Raw genomic sequence first — 20,563 nt, forward strand, 5'->3', positions numbered from 1 at the left:
ATAGTCTGTGGTTGGAAGCAACAGAGTATATCTTCTAGTAGTATAGTACTACTTCAGTTCAGTGTCGAGGTACTTTTCAGAAACAAGTTGAAGAACAGGTTGAAATATTCCTATTAAACTAGCAAAGATTTTTATGTTAGTTTTTGGACTCAATTCCAGATTTAAATAAATAATCTGAATACTTATTTCACTACTAAGAATATCTATTGCTGAATTATAGAGAATATGAGAATTAATCATAAGGAATTTCTCATTAGATGAAATTGTGCAGAGAAAGAATAAAATGGCAGTATAAGTCACAGAATCCAATTAAATTTGATTTTTAATGTACAAAATGAAAGCTTGAGAAACATTCAGAGCATTGAACCTTTCGAAAGTTTAGTTAAAGTTTGTATCAGGATCAGCTTTATTGGCAATGTGTGTGAAACATACATGGTGTTTGACTTTAGTTACACGTTACTCTCACTGTACATATGTACATATAATATACAATAAACAAGATAAACATATAAAAGACATTAAAGACAACAGAGTAGAACACAGAAACTGAACATTAACATTTAACTAGTATGTACTGTATTTGAGAAATATAAATGATGGCTGTTAAAGCTTTGGTGTGTGATGCTTTTGTTGTAATACTGATTATTGAGCTCTATTGTGTTAAGTCACTCTGAACAGGAGCATCTGTTGACTGCATGTAGCGGTTTGTAATGATTGTTTGCTGTGGTGTCCCGACTCATATTAACAAAGTGTTGTGAAAGAACTGCTGGTACTTATGTCCAGAAACAGGAGACAGACAAAACCACAAAATCATGTTTTTATGGTGTTATTGTTTCTTTATAAAGACTTTAACAGAGTGGAAACCACCAGTCTTTATGACACTACTTAAAGATGGTGCCCTTCGTCTGGTAAACAGCTATTATCTCCACAATACTAAATGACAGCCGCATCGGCAACCATCATCAGGGCCTCCTACGGAGTCTCCCTAAACCCTGTTTAACCTGCGGCCGACCAGCCTGCTAGTCATGACCTATAAATGGTACAGCAAAACACCTGCAACACCACAACCCAAATAACCCGACACGTTGTACAAGTTGACTGATTCAGCAGTATACAAATAATTCACAATGTAAATTAAATCTGTCATTAGCCTTCTTCGCCAAATCCACTCTTACTGGAATGAATAATCATCAATTCTCCATACATGATCCAATGTAACAAGAGCTTTGTTTTCGGCCTTCAGAGGAAAAGTGACATGATGTTTCCAACCTCCAAATGATCATTATGTCTTACGTAACGTGACAATTACCGGGTTTGTGATCATTCCTGTTGACACATCAGTAGTACTCAACATGTTAAATCATTATGAATGAAACTAATTGGGTGTGCATGTTTGTTCAAACATGTTTTACCCAGAAGATTCTGGCCACTAGAACATCACACATATTGGACAATCATGCTTTAATCAGGTTTAAATGACAAACCCGCATTCAGACATACAAGCTTGCGATTTCCAAACAGGTTTGCTTGTGTTGACTGTCATGATGTTGCAGAATTTTCATAGTGGCCATGCAGGTTTTAGTGCTAGTTGGTGGAATGTAGACCAGCCCGGTGGTAATCGAGAGATATCCCGGTGATAAGGGACTGGCCCATTTTCACTTCACTTTCAAGGTGACAGAATGCAGCCAATGATTTCCGATCAGCATGATGAAGATGTTGCATTTTAAAGTGCAACTTTCCCTGTGGGATTCCTGACCCGCGGTGAAAGTCTACCTGCTCATTACCGCATCACTCTCTCTGTCTCACCTGTCTGCTGTTCACTCATCCTTCCTCTCCACCCATTCATTGTCAAGCCCTCCACATGTCTCCTCCCTCGTGGCTGGGGTCATATATAACAAGGGTGTCACCGGGACTTCACTTCTCCTCAGGGACATTTTACAGGTGTGGTTTCTACGTTTGACAGAGTGTTATGACTGAGGACCATCAGAAGCTGAGGAGTTGCACTTTTATTGTTTAAGGGTGAGATTGAGACACTTTTTTGCATTTTGTTTAGAAAACAGTACAATGGATACAATAATCCATGGTTGAGGTCTTAATTCATTGGTATGTTGTTGTTGTTTTATTCTCTGATTCTCTCTCTGTGTGTCCTCACCTCACATGTCATTCGTCTCTTCCAGTCAAACAACAGGTGTCGATGTCTCCGTCTCTGGCCAGATCTGCTCCGAGCGAGCTCAACCATTGGTGGAGCCAGCTGAGGTTTCGCCTTCAAAACAAGAAAGGATGGAACGAGATGTTGGATGAGACGTTTCTACTTCACACCAAATTGTACAAACATTTATAACAGATACCTTTTTCCACTGTTCCCAACAATAAGTGAGCTTATGTTCAAATTGATCCCATGAGGTGTTTTGCCTAAATTGTTTAAATACTGAACATGTTTTCTTCTGTCTATTTCCAGCATTAATGACATTCCTCTCTTCTATGCGGCTAAAAAGAACAATGTTGGTTGCATCAAGAAACTGCTGAGTTGTCCTTCCATTAACATCTTTGAGAGAGGTAAAGCTAAACTGTGACTAAGTTTATTTCAGAGTAGTTCAGTGTCTGTTGTAATTTGTAATCTGAAAAACTGTAATCTTGTCACTCAGGAGCTCTTGGTGAGACGGCGCTTCACGTTGCCGTGATGACTGATAACCTGGACGCTGCGGTGACTCTGATGGACGGAGCCCCTGAACTCATCAACGAGCCCATGACGTCCGAGCTCTTCCAAGGTTCAAACCCAACTCCCTGTCACAGAAACATACACACAGCATGCTATTTCATTCAACGTGTCCACAAGTGAACGTTTCAGCTCGATGGTTAGCAGCTAAGAAAAGACATTTATTGCAATTCTGAAGGTGGCAGATATGATAACTTATTACAGGACAGAAACTAAGCAGCAAAACTTGTGAGCTTTTTGGTGTCACTGATAGCAAATACTTTACAACAAACAACGTGTAAAAACAACAAATCTTCACACAGAGTAGCTGTTGGTCAACTTTTACTCCAGTCAAATCATTTTCTCACTTCATATGAGACAAAGTTGCAATACCTAAAATGTGAATTATTTCCAAAAGCATCTAACCAATACACAAAATAAGGGTCAGTATACAATTGTGAACTCTCAACTTTCAGTTTAAGAGATTAAAACATAAATTAATTTTAATGCAGACATGAGGTTGGGACATACGAAGAACTTACTGATGTACATTAATTATGTTTTATGCTACTTTATACTCATATTACACTACAATTCAAAGTAAAATACTGTAATTGTTATGCTTAGCGACAGCTTTAGTGCTGTAGTGTAGTATAGTTTCTGAAGTAAATTATTTTTTCCACCACAGCTAAGCACATTATTTATAGTGGATTGATGGACAGAGCTCTCCCTATACTGTCTCAGGTGTTACTCCTCTCCACATCGCTGTTGTGAATCAGAACATCAATCTGGTTCATCATCTGATCAGCCGTGGGGGAGACGTGGCTACACCTCGAGTCACCGGTCTGTACTTCAGGAAGCGGATCGGGGGACTCGTATACTACGGTCAGTCAGCATGCTTACAGGTAGAGGAGTAAAGGGGGTTGGAGCTACACGGACCCACATTGCCCATTTCAGAAAAAAAGATGGCAAAATGTGCATTTGGTCAACAGGTGAGCACATCCTGTCTTTTGCTGCGTGTGCCGGGAATGAGGACATTATCACCATGGTAATCGACGCCGGGGCCAGCACCAGGGTCCAGGACTACCGTGGTAGGAAACACCTCCTCTCGTAGGAGAGCTGGAGAAGAGTCCAGGATTATTTTACAACTGTCTGATATTGTGATTATTAATAGCTCTCTGTCCTCTCTTATTGTCTGCACTCTTTCTGCATCCTGCTGTTTTCTGGTTAGGTAACACCGTGCTTCACATATTGGTTCTGCAGCCCAACAAGACGATTGCGTGCCAGGCCATTGACCTGATTATGGCACGCGATGTGGAGCTGGACCAGTCAGTGCCACTCGACATGGTGCCCAACTACCGAGGCCTCACACCCTTTAAACTGGCTGCCAAAGAGGGAAACGTTGTTGTGAGTGATATGAAGCTTGAGGGGGGCTCACAGGGTGAAAACCCAACATGAAAGGTGGAGCAGATTATTTCGCTAATCCTTTCCTCGCTGCTGAGTTTCCCTGTGTTTTTCTCAGGCGTTTCAGCACCTGGTTAATAAAAGGCGTGTGGTCCAGTGGAGTTTGGGCCCGCTGACCTCTAACCTGTACGACCTGACGGAGATCGATTCATGGGCCGACAGCATGTCAGTGACGGAGCTCATTGTGGGCAGTCACCGGAAAGAGGTACAGTACGAGATGCAAAGTATTTTGATGAGAAAGAGCATTTTTGATGTAATGTGATGAAATTGAATTTGGTTTTGTTCTCCAGGCTAGAAGGATACTGGAAGTGACCCCTGTGAGGCAGCTGGTTAGTCTTAAGTGGAACCTGTATGGAAAGCATTACTTCAGGTACAGTTTCATATCCAAAGTCAGATATCTGAACAGCACACATTACCAGTCTGGTTTTTCAGTGTGTTGTTTTTTTCTCCGTTTGTTGTTGCATCAGACTGCTGCTGTTACTATATCTGCTGTACATCGCGACCTTCACACTGTGCTGTGCATATCGCCCCCTGAAGGACGCTCCGGAGAACTACACACAGTCAGAGATGGACAAAACCATCCGTGTCCAGAAAACCCTTCAGGTGTGTAAATGTACACGTGACACTTTAGATAAAACTATGATGTGTTTTTATGAATAGACACAACCATAAGCAGAGGAGGAATATAACTAAGTATATTTATTTTACAAGTGTTAAATATATTTTATATAAATTAATACATTTTAATGATAACTATTTTATTTTAAATTAAGAAATGTAAAATGTACACTTGAAGTATTGTTACACGTATAGGGCTACTTCAATGAAAGGTACAGTGTGCAGCATTTAGGGCAGACGTTTAATGGAATATTTTTAAGTATGCTTTATGTACTGTAGTTATCTGAAAATGTATTTTTTTTAATATATTAAACTTCTAAATGAGTTGTTTTTTTCCTACATACTGTTGTTGCATAAACATCTAGCGGCTAATGTTAATGATGAATAACAAAAACTGATGAACAACAAAAAAGACCCTTTAGCTCATCGTTGGACCATATCTGTTGTCATGTGTATTCTGTGCCTGTGTGAATGTAAAACTGTGCACCTGCATGTGACACACAGTCTAAAAATGTTATATGCTCTGTTTCCTCTCTCAGGAGAGTTATGTGACACATAAGGACAAACTGCGGCTGGCGGGCGAGATCATCACCATCCTGGGAGCTTTTGTCATTCTGTTGCTTGAGGTGAATTTATGAAACATGCTTCATCTTATTTACATACTCTATAAATATGTATATATTGCACTGCCACATCTTCCTGTACTACCTCTGCCAACAGATCCCTGATATACTGAGAGTGGGGGCAAAGCGTTATTTTGGCCAAACAGCACTGGGAGGCCCCTTCCATGTTATCCTGTGAGTAGAAAACACATCTTAGCAGAATAATATAGCACACTATCCTGAAAGATCCTTTAACCCGTCTGTTGTTGTTGTTGTTGTTGTTGTTGTTGTTTTGACCAGCATCAGCTATGCATGCCTGGTGGTGCTGCTGTGTGTGTTCAGAGCCTGCGAGGTGCAGGGGGAGTCCGTGGTTATGGCCGTGTGTTTAGTTCTCGGCTGGTGCAACGTCATGTTCTTCGCCCGAGGTTTTGAAATGCTCGGCCCGTATGTCATCATGATACAGAAGGTAGGACTCAGACACAGCGGTGCATGCTGTAAGAGCTTGTGAGTCATGAAGAAATCACTGTTTGTTCCACACACACACACACCTGTACCAACATTTTTTTGAAGCAGATGGAATCAGTTGTTGTTTTGGGTTTTGAGGTTCATCTATTTGTGTGGCAGACTGACCTACCATGTGTCTCATTTCCCCCTAGATTATATTTGGAGACCTGACCAAGTTTATGTGGCTGAGTTTCATTGTGCTCATTGGTTTTTCCACCTGTGAGTATATTCTGGGTGACATGTACAAGTGTTTAACCCCCTGCAAAGCTCGTAATATAAGAAGTTCTTGGATTGAGATGACTTTAATACTTCCCCATACTTTTTTTCAGCCCTGTGGATGGTGTATATGACTCAGGAGCCTGAGTCCATTCCTGCATATCGCTCCTTCCCAGTCACCCTCTTCTCCCAGTTTGAGCTCAGCGTAGGCCTCATAGATCTGCCTGTGGACCACACCATCGCTACTCCCCCGATCGTCCACGTGCTGCACTGTGCCTTCTCTGTGGTCTCCTACATCCTCCTGCTGAATCTACTGATAGCTATGATGAGTGACACACACTGGAGGGTCGCCCAGGAGAGAGACGAGCTCTGGAGGACTCAGGTATTCCACACGCAAACACACAGATATGGACATGTATCCAAGGACACAAACATAAACGCATAGAAACATCCCATCATGCATTAGTGTGCCATGTTTTACAGCTGTAATGGTGTTGTACAGGTGGTAGCCACAACATTGATGCTGGAGAGGAGGCTGCCCCGCTGCTTGTGGCCTCGACTTGGTGTGTGTGGGCTCAGCTATGGTCTGAGGGAACGCTGGTATCTTAGGTAAGACAATGCTGCAGGAACAGGATCAGAAACAGAAGAAGACTGTGTATGTGTACGTTGATGTTTTCAGATTTTGATTCAAATGTTTCTTAATCCAGATTGGTGCACAGAAATACAAGAGTCCCATCCACTTAAAACCACCAAGCAGAATGTTGTGGAAAAAGCTTCAAGAAAACTTGAATTATGAAACAATCAAAACAGTTTGAACTTTACAAAATATGTGGGACCCCATCAGTCATCATGAGAAGCTGAAAAATAAAAGACTTTCAAAGCCTTTAAACTCACCAAAACACGTGTTACATTAAATAGCAAAACAATTAAATAACAAATACACTATATTGCATCTGGATATGTTTTTTTAAAGACTTTTTTTAGCCTTTCTATTTTTGCTCAAAATAATCACACAGCGAGTCTTTCCACTGACCACAATCCAAGTCCTGTTGTGCTGTGAGTAAGAAACTCGACTCTCACTCTCACAGATCTATTATTATCACGCCTCCACATACGGACCACTTCAGCTTTAAACATGCTGTATTATGTGGTTTATCAAAAGGCATATTAGAGGCAGAGCACCAATTGTACATATTAGTGTACTATACATAGGTAGTATTGCTCATCCTGTGAACACAGTTGCAGAATGTCTTTTGTGGAGTTTTTTCATGTCTGAGAAAAAAAAAATGTGAGTATTTACGTGACAATGAAGGAAAATCCAACAGTAGACAATATTGAGCTGCGATATGGAAAATGTAGGTGTCTCAGGAGGCATGCAGGACACAACAAGTCAAGATATCTTTACTTCTGTTGCTTGACTTGTCTCTTCTGAGTTCTCCAACTTAAGGTTGTGCAAAACTAAATAACAAGAGTTTCCCTTTATACATCATGATAATAGTGTAAGTAGCGAGAGTATTTCCCTTGAAACAACTGCAATGTTTTTTTCACTCTTTGCAGGGTTGAGGACAGAAATGACCCAATGTTGCAAAAGATGCGACGTTACGTTAAGGCTTTCTCCAAAGATGAGGAAAAAGAGGGACTGGAGAAGACGGACACAACAAAAGGATCCATCTCAGGAACCCCCAAGCTCAGATCTAAAACCAACAGGAGGTCACTGGCCGGGTGGCAGATGCTCCGCCACAGCGCTTTCGGCCTGGAGATGGAGCCGGATGAGCCGGAGGAGGACCAGGACATTCAATACGTTTAGGAAGCGATTCTGCCTGAAGAGCAGTCTCCTCTCTCGGTCCTGAACATATGAACACGTAAGGTGTCGAACAAACTTGCACGACAAAGAGTTGGTAGACTCAATCTGCCTATATATATATTCAACTGTGCAATTATTCCTGCAGTATTATGCTAAAGAAGAGTGCGTTATTTTTATAGCAATATAAAACATGTGTAGCAGTAATATATATGCTAAGCTAAAATAAAGTGAAACATAGACATTCAACTTTTTGTGTAGCTGCATGAATGTTTTTATATGAGAATAAAACCTTGTTGAAACAAACTTACTGGCCTCATTTGTGGAAGTCAGACAGCAGTTAATAGAATCGTACAGTAAGAGAAACATAGCCTGAGAGACTAGTGCTTATAAGAACAACTGACATGTTAGAATACAAAATAGTTATTCATGATTAAAGTGGAAAAATATTGACTTGAAATGTTAAGCAGGAGTTGATGCTTGTTGATAGACGATTGCTTTGCTCTTTACTCTGTTAAAAAAGAGAGATACATATGCTGTCAGAGCTGCAGCTGACAGATGAAGAAGCTGACAAAATTGCAGGGAGATGTGAGCCAGTTCTTCTCCGGCGGGTTTCTGTTGCTGAGGATCCCACAATCATTCTCTGGTACATCTTCCCAGTAACTGTAAACAAAAAGAAAAGATTATTGACTATTACACTGTAATCACAGGATATTTTGCTTATTTGTTTTTAACGACACAGCGTCATGTCCTCTGTTTGTGTCAAGTCATTCATTTGTCTTGTGTGTTTCCCGTTTTATTTCGTTAACCTTTCGATTTAGATCACTTCACGTTGTGTCTTTGTGTGTTTTCCCCACGGTTTTGAACTGCACTGCTCCAATTAGTTTCACCTGGCCCTCGTTAGCCCTGCACTCACCAGACCTCCTGCTCACCTGCTCTCATTTCCCCAATCAGTCAAACACTAACAGCCCAGTTGTTTCCTAATTTGTCAGTTTGTCTTCGTGGAGTTTTGTTCATCTCTAATCTGCCAGCTTTTTGGACTCTTGGACTGGAAGCATTTTTGCTTTAATTACTTTGAATTTTTTTGTTATTACGTCTTTATGAAGCTCACGGTGTTCCCGTTTCTTTGATGACATTGTCGGAAGTGTGTCGATTTAAATTGTATATTTTTGCACTGAGATCATAGTTAGTGATGGTCAGAGGTGTTTCTAATGCTCTGCCCTCTAAAGGATGATAAGATAGTGTAGCTTATTAGTGCACTGCCGTAAGCTATGACCTCAATACTGAAATACACTTAATTAAAATTCAACATACTAAACATTATAAACTTTATAAAAATATAATCTATGGCTGAGCTATTTTGGTTTATACAGGAAATGAAGTGGCCACAGAGTATATTTGACAAATACCCCAAAAGCCCTTATGCAAATAAATGTGTCCCCTTTTCTAACACCTCTTACTCCTTACTGTCCAGACAAAACTGGCCCATATTTACATCTAACCCACACAAATCTGATATAGTCAAGAAAGAGATCCGAATGAGCTGCAGTTGAGATGATTAGTCGCTTGATCATTCATCACCTCTCTCCCAGCACAGTGTCGTCGACCCAGGTCCATGTGGCTCCTTTTCGCCTCAGCCCGATCCAGTATTCCATTTTCCCTTTCTCAATCAGAAAGTTCTAGAAGAGAGAGCGCCATTATTACATTTACCAAAAGATTTAGTGTGCAAATGATCACCGTTATTCATGGGCTGCTTTGTTATACGCCACGGAAAGAGATATAAGATCCACCTGAGCTTTCAGGCTGGTAACAACAGCCAGAGCTCCTCCTCTGGCGGTGCAGTTACTCTGGCTCTTGTCCCAGTTCAGCCTGTAGGTGGACAGGTAAAAACAGGACCGGCGGAAAAACAGCCACCCGGCAGGGCACCGCCCACAGTTCAGATCTGGCAGGAGACAGGGATCAGTGCAGAAAATTCTCCAGCAAGGAAAACCAAAGTTTACAGCTAATGAACCAGACCTTTCCTTCTTCCCTTCTTTATCAACCATTTTTCTTATTCCTTAGGTTTTTTATTTTTTTCATGTCTGTCATATTTACAAATAAGTTTTGTCAGAGGTCGCAATAAAGTTGATTGAAGTCAACTGACCATTTGTTTGAATTAAAATAAACTGTTCTCATTTCTCTAAAAAACAAGCACACAGACTAACTTCCTCCAGCGCCTTTAAAAAACAACTTGAGCAACTATAAAAGCAGAACTGTCACCAGACAATTGAAAATTGAGAAAATATAGTTAGTTTTTATTTTGATTTAGACACTTCTTTGGCTTGTGCAAGGTTTTCTACTCAGGACATCACACTCACGAGTGGGTAATATATCCAGGCACTCCTCCTGGCTGCACCTTTGAGCCAATGGAGCATCCCCCTTGTCGGCTGGAGCACTGTGCTCTCTCTCCAGGCACACTGTGGAACCAGTTTGGACTAGAAAGCAGAGCATGGTGGGAGGAGTTGTAAAGGGTAAACAGCAATGGCCACAGGGTGCAGCAGTGCTATCAGACACACTTTATGTCTTGTGTGGTTTTCTATTAGAACAGACGTGATCCTGACATATTTGTTTTATTTCTGCACTTGTAGTAAAACCTAAAAGTCCACTAATAGTCTGCTTTGGTGTGGTTTCGACGGTGCTGGCATTATCCAAGGCTGCAGATACTCACGTTTCATGCTGAGCAAAATGACGGCCACCAGCAGGACCAGGCAGATTATGGAGAGGAATAAACACGCAGCACGGTACGCACGCATGTTCCCCTCAGTCTGCTTGCCTGAAGGGGAAAAACATCCTTTGAGAGATATTTGATCATGAGCACAAACACAAACCACCGTCAAGGCTCGGGCCTACCTTTACCTTTACCCCCCTCCAGTTCAACAGATAACTCGGGTGACAAGTTTTTACTGGCTTCATCTTTTTTATCCTCGCCATAACTGCGACAAAATTTGATGTACATGAAGAAAAGTGCCCCGGTATTTGTGATGAAGCTTGTTTCCTCTGTCCTGCTTCGTCTGCTGACTCACGTCTGAGAGCAGTTTTAAGAAACAGCCCCCTCCCCTACCCATGGCACGTTGCCATAGCAACGTAACCATTGATTCCTAAGTTATTCATGACGCACAGAGCACAGCTTGTCCCTCAAACTCCAAAACTTTTCCAGTATCTCTCTTTGTCCAGTTTTGTTTTACAATTGCCAAGACTCCAAAACTCATACTTGTTGCAGAATTATTAAAACCAAAAACTTGTGTATCTATTGTCCAGGTCCAATGAACCTGTAGCACTTTGTCTGCTTTACACCCAGTTAGGAATCCTAAAACACACTTTTTGCAAAAAACTACACACGTTAATTTTCATTATTCTCATCATTCAAAATGTAAAGCCTGTGTGTGCAGTTGCTAAACATTTCCATTGAAATACCACACTCAATTATCACTCACATACACCCAGAATGCACCTGTGAAACTATCTCTAACCAATTTCCTCACTCAGAAATTAGAACTTGAGCACTCTAAAGTTCAACAATGAAGGCCAATTTTATGAAGAGTAATACAACGGTATTACAACATATTTTGCTTACAGTACAGTAAGCTCATGACATCTTCAGTTAAAGTAAATGTCTGATGCTGATATGAGTATTGAGAATAGTATTTTCCCCTGGCTCATAGTTTGTATTCAAGGCAATATAGAAAAAGAAATACAAATAAGTCTATAACCATGCAGTTACTGAGCACATCGGTGTGAAGTGGAAAGATATTATTTTGAAGAGTTTATTTGTTTTTGAATTGAAATTGTTTTTTTCTAGTATTTTCTTTTGCAAGAGATGTAGGCTGTTTAGTGTTTTTGTCTTTGTGTGTAGAGTTCTGACAAAGATGGCAATAGTTTTAGAACTTGTGTTTTAGCACTTGATAAAAACAAGTGTGTGAGAAAGCCACAGATACTGACCTGCAGACACTGTGCTCCAAAACAACAGATAGGATTTGTTTTTGAGTTCATTTCAGAGGATGTATGTCAGACAGTTCACGGACAGAGCACACAGTCACCATTGATACAGACACTTTAAATATGTGATTAAAGTGCAGGAATTTCTGTAACAAGTGATCACTTCAGAGATTCTTGCTGCCTCTTGAACCTAAAGAATATACATATATATTTTCCTTGTAAGCAAAGGGGAAACAAATAAATATACTACTACTACTACTACTACTACTACTACTACTACTACTACTACTACTACTACTACTACTACTACTACTACTAATAATAATAATAATAATAATAGTTTTTCACTATTGTGAAATATTTTTGCAAAATAGTTTAGGATTTTACTGTTTTTCTGAAATAATTTTAAATGAACCTTTGTATACATGGTATTTGTGAACGCTGTATTCAAAATGCACACCAATTTTCTTAATATCCCCATTTTTCTGTTCATATTATATATATTCCTAAACATATTATGAAGGATTTTGTAGGTGTTTGGCTTCCTAACAGGAGAAGAAAAGATGTTGAATCTCTAAAGCCGCCATAGTCTCTACAGAGTTAAACTATAATAAAGATTCTCACTATCAGGAACACGTTATAATTGATTTTAGTTGAGTCATAAACAATTGCTTATGTGGTTCAAAACATTGACAGATTTGCTTCTGCTTTTCTCTTTTCTTTATATTTAAAACAGTTTTCTTAGAAACACTCAAGTCATTCACAGTACAGTAACACGGATGATGAAAACACTTCCCTGAATACTCAGCAATGTTGGCAAGTTGATGTAAGCCTAAAATGTTTATATCTTAAGTTGACATTCAATGAGTTGATTATATGATAAAGCTGAAAACAACATGTGCAATCTCATGAAGACCTTTTATTTTTTTTGATAAAAGACAGGCAGGCCTGCTTAAATGCATGCTGAAAGATGTTGTCTTTGAGTGTTTCAGCTGTATATTAAATATACATTTAACATTGATTTTATTTATTTTAATTTTGTGATAAAAATGTACCTGTTTTTGCTTTAACTGGAGGGCCACTAAATCCAGCTTCTGAGTAGATATCGTCAGATGGAGTTAGTAGACTAGCGTAGTGATCTTGTTCTGCTTTCTCTAAAGTGAGAAAAAAACACAGACATATTATAACATCAACTATCCAAAATTAGCTCTTAAGTTTAAGTTTAAATCAATATATTTTTGTTTCTTTAAAGTTTTTTTTTAAATAAAACAAAAATAAAAACAAAAACAAAAATTTGGGAAAGGGTTAGGTAATTGGGTAATTGCATAACTTTTTAATACAATTTAATTCAAACCTTCAGTTTCGACCTTCAGCATCGGTTCACTTGCTACTTCATCTTTGCTTCTTTCCCCCTTTTCAGGAATCTCCTGCACCTTCATGGCTCCTTTATCTTCTTCGCTTCTTTCCCCCTCTTTGGGGACGTCCTGCATCTCCATGGCTTCTCTCTTTTGTTTCTCTAACTTTCGATTTGCTGGATAAGGTTTTCAGAGCCAGTTATTCAACGGCTGATTGAGTCATGTAACCTTTCAGTCACGCAGTCACCAATACTGATGAAATGTTTCAATATTTTAGTTTGAAAAAAATACAACCCACAAATTCTCTCAGACCTATAAGTGTCCAGCGAATATGACTCATCTAATTAGTAAAGACGGAACACTTCCCCATGAAGATTTCTTCTCTGTCTCCGCTTCCCCTGAACCACATGTTAAGTATAGTGGCTCTGGGAGGAGGTGTTTGAGTGTATGCATGGTGTCAATGTGCTTTTTGAGCATTATACTGTGTGACGTGGAATAAAAAACGCAAGACTTCTCTAAAAGTGCAAAATAAACTTTGAAAGAAAAGGTTCAAAATTAAGTTCATCCTTTTAGTAAGCCCTCCAAACCTACCTCCGCCCATTACCGGACACACAAAGAAAAACAGTTTCCCTTTGACATTTCTTTCATTTTCAGCAACAACCACATTGTTCTTTTACGTAATTTCACGTTGCTACAATACGGCAACCCTTTTGAGAAGACATTGACTCTGTACAAAATAATAAAAGTAATCGTGAAGTTTTTGCACTTTGCAACGACTCGCCGTCAGCTAAGTCAACTTTCCGCGTCACCCGTAAGGTTTCACAAAATCCCTATTAAGTACCCTTTACAACGTCGGATTTAAAAAATAAAAACATACACATACCCGTCCGAGCTTGTAGGAGTCTAACACAAGAATCCAAATCCATCCAGCCCAACTATTACCTTAAAGTTCCCAAAAAGGCAGAATTCTTTTTTTTAACACTGACTTACATTTCCCGGTTTGCTGTTATTAGACAGAACAGGCGGAAACTCCCGAAGAGAACGCATCCGGAATCAGGCCAGCACTTTCTTTTTCTGTGTTTGTTATTGCAGATCCTGGTTATTTAGGCCCTGTTTTTTCCAACAAAGATGTTATTAGTATGTGGGACATTGGTCAGGGTCTAAAGCACACATTTTAAACATGTCGGAAACCACTTGAAAAGCATTTTTGGCCAATCTTGTTTAGATTATGCAGGATATTTATAGTTATGGTGAAAATATGTTATAGTGATTTATTTGAAAATATACATATTTTTCACAACAAAAAAAAGAAAAATGTATAAATAATTTAAGGTTTGTACGACTACTTGAACATGGTGAACTTTGAGAAGCTGCTCCCTCAGGAGCATGGTCCCCAAAAGGTTAAGGTTCTTTTCCTACTGACGTCTAAAACCGCCGATGAGGCAGATGGAGACACTAAAACAGACAGATTGTAAAGTTGTGCATTTCCACTTTATTTCCCAGAAAAAGTTTGATATTAATTTACAAAAAAAAAAAATATTTGCATAAATACAGATGACTGAGAAAGATCATGAGAGCTCTTTACATCATTTTAATAATGTTGTTTTGAAATGCATTTGTTCTTTCTTTTCATCCTTCCTCTTTCACCAAGTAAGTAATCAACATAACTTGAACTGAACTTAAATGCATTACGCTGTTCCCGAAATACTGACAAAGGTTAACTTTACCGGCGCAAAGCCTTTCTTCCACCGTGTACTGTAGTTGCTTATCAAAACTAATATAGAGAATAATAATGGTGAGATGCATTGCAACAAACAGCCTTAACTCTCACTTTGTCTCCTCTCATTCTCTCTCTCCCTTTCCAGTCTTTTGTCCTGCGTCAGGCACCGTACACGCTCTCATTGCTGTATGTCATGTAGAGAAACAAGTCTTCTTCATGGTGCTCCTGGAACACAACAAAAAAAGACACAAATTAGTAATTCAGCACAACAAGTGTGTGAGAGTGCTTATCGGCTGACACAACTAAACTGACTCTATTGGCTAAACAAACTTACTATTTTATACGATAAATGCTTTTATCGGTTGGCTTCATTTGATTACTTGGGAATCTTGATTTATTTTCACATCCAAAAATGATTAAATATGTGCTGGCTTTATATATTCTTAGCCTTTATCAACATCAAAATACACACAAAAGAACAAACGTCCCGTTTAATTTTCAAAATGTGGCAATAAGTAGGTCCGATTTCTTCTTCTTTTTTTTCAATTTGCATGCGGTTACTGGCAGACTATACGTGAGATTAAAAAAGCAAAGAAACATCGCCGTATAAGCAGATCGGTTTAGCATCGAAGACGTTTCTGGTCAAGAGGGGAAACTTTGCATTTCTGCAGCTGCGGGCAAACACATTTAAATAGCAAAATATATTTGTACTGATCATGTGCGAGTAAACATGTGTCTGGATGGACGCAGTTACCTCATACACAGCTGAGAGAGGGGAACTGGATGGGGGAAGGGAGTTGTTGACGAAGAAGAAGAGTGCCTCCTCTGGTCTTAAAGACACACGCTGACGAATCATGAAGCACAACTGGCCCACTGAAAAGAAAAGAAAAAAGAAAGCAAGCGAGGGTCAGCAAGGGTCATTTCATAACCATCGAAACAAAACAAGCAAGTGTGTCATATGACCAGGTCACGAGTCAATCTTGAGACAGAAAAAAAAGCAGTTTTAAGAGAACTATAATCAGATTCAATCAGAAAGACAAAAAACATATGAATGACAATTTGCAAGGTGGAATTATAACATAAATTATGGCTCAGTTACATTCAGTGAACAATGACAGTGAGCTAACACGCACAATACCACTTTTATACCAAGTATACACAGTACATCAAAATATCTGGTGTAAAAAAAAAAAAGAATATCAGAGCAAGAGAAGAGGAAGGCCGATTAGTGTCAACCTCCATTTGCCAGCTGCATCACTACAGCGACTGACGGATCCATCTTCAGAAGTCAAAGTCAAAGACAGCTTTAATGTCAATTCTTCCACATGTGCAAACATACAGAAGATTTTAAAATATGTACCTGTTCCTCACCTGTCCAACATAAAGTGATTACAGATAATAAGAAAGTGCATAGGTTTTTGTTTTTTTTTTTAAAAGAACCGAGCAGTTGCCCTCACTTCCCACGTGATGAAGATGCTGGAGAGGCTGGTCTTGGCCCACCTCAGGCCGCAGGTGAAATCGTCGCTGGACCCTCTGCAATTTGCTTACCAGCCCCATGTGGGAGTGGACGACGCCATCATCTACCTGCTGCAACGAGCTCAGTCGCACCTGGATGGAACCGGTGTCTCTGTGAGAGTCACTTTCTTTGACTTCTCCAGTGCATTTAACACCATTCAACCATTGCTACTGAGTGAGAAGCTGCGGGGGGTGGGGGTAGACTCGTCCACCATCTCCTGGATCACTGACTACCTCACAGGCAGACCACAGTTTGTGAGAATGGGCCGTGTGTTGTCTGAAACGGTGGTCAGTGATGCTGGAGCCCCACAAGGTACTGTTCTGTCCCCCTTCCTGTTCACCCTGTACACAAATGACTTCCAGTACAACACGGGGTCATGCCATCTGCAGAAGTACTCTGATGACTCTGCAGTGGTCGGGTGTATTAGGGATGGACGGGAGGAGGAGTACAGGGCAGTGGCGAGTGACTTTGTGGAGTGGGCCGGCGAGAATCACCTGCTTCTGAACGTGAGCAAGACCAGAGAGATGGTGGTCGACTTCAGGAGGAAGACGACAGCTCCGAGACCTCTGAGCGTCCTGGGAGAGGACGTGGACATGGTGGAGGAGTACAAGTACCTGGGTGTCTCCATCGACAGCCGACTGAACTGGAAGGCCTACATCGACGCTGCCTACAAGAGAGGATGAGTCGACTCTTTTTCCTGAGGAAGCTTCGATCCTTCAATGTGTGCAGCAAGATGCTGGAGTTGTTTTATCAGTCGGTTGTGGACAGTGTCTTGCACTTCGCCATTGTCTGCTGGGGGAGCAGCATTGGAGCCGGTGACACCAACAAACTTAACAAGCTGGTTAAGAAAGCTGGCTCCATCATCGGCTGCAAGCAGGAGCATTTGGAACAGGTGGTGGAGAGGAGGGCACTAAAAAAACTATTGTCCATATTGGACAACTCGGACCACCCTCTCCACCAGCTCCTGCAGGGTCAGCGGAGCACTTTCTCAAAAAGAGTCATCACGCTCCGCTGCCACAAGGACCGCTACAGGAAAGCATTCCTGCCCACGGCAATAAGACTCTACAATAAATCCCTCGAGTCCAGATCCGGGGACTAATTTTCACTGTCCACTGTCTGTTTGCACTCTGTTTACATTTAATTTAATCTAACCCCCTGAATACACTGCATTTAATTTAATTTCCGTTTGCATTTAATTTAATCTCTGAATACACCGCAGTTATTTGTTATGTATATGTTTCTATGCATATATATATATATATATATATATATATATATATATATATATATATATATATATATGTGTATGTATGAGTATCATTTCATTTGCTTACATATATATATTTATTTCTTATTTTGTATATATCTGTTATCCCTGTTCCTGTTATTATTTATTTTATTTTATCTGTGTGTTTAGCTTAGTTTATTTCATTGGATGTCTGTAAGTGTGGGATGCTGCTACTATGACAAAAAAAATTCTCCTTGGAGATTAATAATAATACTTTTCATTCATTCATTTTCATTCATTCAGAACATTTAGTCAACATACATATCAAGACAACTATCAGTCTCTATTGTAGCAGCAGTAAAGACAGTAAGCTAAAAGAGGAAGGAGTGGGCGGGTGGGGTGAAACTTTAGCTTCCTGGCAGCATGGTGGGTGAGTCTTGGTTCAGATGCTGAATCAGCAGAAAGTTCGCTGGCCATTTAAACTTGAATTGGTCTCGTCCAAGTCGCAGCTGCCGAGCTTGTGTGGTTGCTCGATGGAAGAAGCTTTTTGAATGTGTTTTATGTTTTTCACCTGTTAAATCTGAGGGCACGAGGTATTTCTTCTTGTCCAGTTCAGGAGCTCGTGACCTCGTGGCCCTCTCCACAATGATCTGGTTAAAAAAAAAGTCAGTTGTCACTCGGAAGGGAAAAGAATGTGTTCATGTGCCAAAATCTAAACAACAACCAATTCATTCACACTACTATTACTATTACAGTTGAAATAATACAAATTAAAATTGAAACTTTTATTTGGGGGAACTAGCTTAGGAAAAAAGAAGTTAAGGTTACTTTTCTATTATCATTCATAACTTCCTAACCCAGTTTCGATTCAAGGTCACTCGGGGGAATGCAAGCAGTTTTTAACCAGATGTCATACTGACCGGTATCTTGTCAGGATGCTTGGCCCGAACTCTCTCTCCTTCTGCTCTCCTCACCTCTAGTGGGACTGAGCGCTGGTACTGACTGCCCATCTGAAAACACAGGGAAACAAACAACACAAGAAAAACATTAAGTCCACGAACAAAAGACGTATTTACCGAGCAGACAAAGGAGAAAGAGAACCGGCTGACTTTACCAACCAGTTGCTTTAGCCAACAAGAGATATTGATAAAGATCACAGTGTTGTTTATTGCGAGATGAGAGGTATGCCACTTTTAATCAAGTGTTTTGAGGATAGCTCATCCCTTTTTAAATCAGGTTGTTTCAAAGTTTTAAAGGAGTTATCATAAATCATAAATAAATTATGTCGTTGTTGATTGATTCAACAACAGTTACAGTACCATGGTGCATGACAGCTTAGTGGTATTTATGGATTGACGGGATGGTGTCATTAATGTGATGTAAGTGTGTGATGGGATTTGTGACTAGTCAATTAATCTGTCAATCGATCGTCATTAAAAAAATAAACCACATTAATTTTGATAATTGATTAAACACTTCAGTCAAGGTAAAACTAAAATAGCGAGAGAATTTTTTTAATTTTTTTTATCGTATTTCCAGCTTCTCAAATGAGAGTATTTTCTCCATCACGTCATTGTGAATTGAAGTCGAAATCGGAATTGGTCGAAAACAAACAACCACTCTCATCTGATTATTATATCAATAAATTGAAATAATATTGGATTTCCAGAAAATATACAGTATACAGTATATGAATATACAGTAGACATATTGACAAATATATAAATATTTGTCAATAAATTTGTCAAATATAGCGTTATTTAAGGATTTTCCCCTATTCCACACACTAGAAATAGGAGCTGTTTTAAACCACAGGTCTATTTCATGTCAACAACCTCAAATATACAGCCAGGATCATGAGCTGTGGGTGAAGTAAACAACAGTACCGACGGGTAACGAGGCGCAAACGATGAAAACATTCATGCGTGCCCCTACACACACACACACGCACGCACGCGCGTACACACACACACACACACACACACACACACACACACACACACACACACACACACACACACACATCCGACTTCTTGTACTGTACTGATCGTCGTGGTCACGACGTTCAGGTTGCATTGTTTTGAAGAGAGGCCACGGCCCACGTCACTTTTCACAACAACGTCAAAGATCAGCGGAGGTAACTTGCGTTCAATTTATAACTGGTTAAAAAAATGTCCAAACTAACAACACGAATCGTGAGGATTCATCTCTAAGTTCAAATTGCGTGAAGGGCGGCGTGTTTTTGTTTACTGTTTCCGAAATCAGCTGTTTACCTCGCTAGCTATCTTCGGGAATGCTCTGTGGTAGCAACAAGGCGTCACAGTTTACATACCTTTGACGCAGACAACAAATAGTTTCACTCAAAACGTGACACAATCCGGATTTACTCCACTTCCACGTGAAGTATCTCAAACTAATGCCTTGGGTAAAAAAAAAAATAGCGTTCAAATCTAGGGGAATACGTTCGATTTGCAAGATGTCGACGGGTCTCCTTACTCTGCTGAACGACAACAACAAATACTGCAACGTCCGCCCACTACATCTGTGACCAATCAGCGACGAGCACGTAGATTGACAGCGGAATGTGTCCATTCAGAGGAAAGCAAAGGCAAGTTTGAGGCGGAGCTTTCCTAAGAGGTGCTGATTTACAGTGATTTCATTGGATGAGTCATGCTGTCCGTCTATCCGTTTTTTCTGAATGAGGGTACAAATAACCAATAGCAGGTCCTGGAAAGGCTCAGGCCGAGGTTGGGGTCACGCCCACGGTCACGCCCCAGCCTGGCTACGTGCAATATCTGCACGTTTTCTTTCTTCTGTACAACTCTTGTCGACACATGTCAGAAAACACACCCCACTCACAGTAAAAACT

General features: G+C 40.1%; 3 protein-coding genes across 5 annotated transcripts; 1 reads left to right on the forward strand and 2 right to left on the reverse strand.

Annotated features, from left to right (window-relative positions):
* The first annotated feature begins 2,194 nt into the window (after nucleotides 1–2,194).
* Nucleotides 2,195–8,096, forward strand: trpv6 (transient receptor potential cation channel, subfamily V, member 6). Its single transcript, XM_068570277.1, has 16 exons — nucleotides 2,195–2,325; nucleotides 2,459–2,556; nucleotides 2,646–2,768; nucleotides 3,440–3,580; nucleotides 3,688–3,786; nucleotides 3,927–4,102; nucleotides 4,218–4,364; nucleotides 4,450–4,529; nucleotides 4,627–4,762; nucleotides 5,317–5,403; nucleotides 5,498–5,574; nucleotides 5,680–5,845; nucleotides 6,036–6,102; nucleotides 6,213–6,481; nucleotides 6,602–6,708; nucleotides 7,657–8,096. The coding sequence occupies exons 1-16, from the start codon at nucleotides 2,195–2,197 to the stop codon at nucleotides 7,904–7,906; spliced, it is 2,154 nt and encodes a 717-aa protein (XP_068426378.1). The 3' UTR covers nucleotides 7,907–8,096.
* A 54-nt stretch (nucleotides 8,097–8,150) lies between these two features.
* On the reverse strand, nucleotides 8,151–13,551 carry si:dkey-26c10.5 (uncharacterized protein LOC563797 homolog). Of its 3 annotated transcripts, XM_068570278.1 has the most exons (7): nucleotides 13,230–13,551; nucleotides 12,931–13,029; nucleotides 10,608–10,712; nucleotides 10,258–10,374; nucleotides 9,691–9,842; nucleotides 9,482–9,579; nucleotides 8,151–8,563 (listed from the first exon to the last, which is right to left on the reverse strand). In XM_068570278.1, exons 1-7 carry the CDS (start codon nucleotides 13,369–13,371, stop codon nucleotides 8,440–8,442), a joined length of 837 nt encoding a protein of 278 aa, XP_068426379.1. In that variant the 5' UTR covers nucleotides 13,372–13,551; the 3' UTR covers nucleotides 8,151–8,439. The 3 variants fall into 3 exon arrangements, with proteins under 3 accessions (XP_068426379.1, XP_068426382.1, XP_068426381.1); XM_068570281.1 differs by lacking the exons at nucleotides 12,931–13,029; nucleotides 13,230–13,551 and adding an exon at nucleotides 10,796–10,982; XM_068570280.1 differs by lacking the exons at nucleotides 12,931–13,029; nucleotides 13,230–13,551 and adding an exon at nucleotides 10,790–10,982.
* A 1,148-nt stretch (nucleotides 13,552–14,699) lies between these two features.
* On the reverse strand, nucleotides 14,700–20,232 carry zgc:92606 (uncharacterized protein LOC100000242 homolog). The gene is made up of 5 exons (XM_068570282.1): nucleotides 20,027–20,232; nucleotides 18,615–18,704; nucleotides 18,266–18,344; nucleotides 15,705–15,823; nucleotides 14,700–15,175 (listed from the first exon to the last, which is right to left on the reverse strand). Exons 2-5 carry the CDS (start codon nucleotides 18,702–18,704, stop codon nucleotides 15,110–15,112), a joined length of 354 nt encoding a protein of 117 aa, XP_068426383.1. The 5' UTR covers nucleotides 20,027–20,232; the 3' UTR covers nucleotides 14,700–15,109.
* Between the last annotated feature and the right edge of the window lie 331 nt (nucleotides 20,233–20,563).

Source organism: Clinocottus analis, unplaced genomic scaffold, assembly GCF_023055335.1.
Source record: "Clinocottus analis isolate CAN_PGR_092001 unplaced genomic scaffold, fCliAna1.0.p SCAF_9, whole genome shotgun sequence".
In the NCBI taxonomy this organism is placed as follows: domain Eukaryota; kingdom Metazoa; phylum Chordata; class Actinopteri; order Perciformes; family Cottidae; genus Clinocottus; species Clinocottus analis.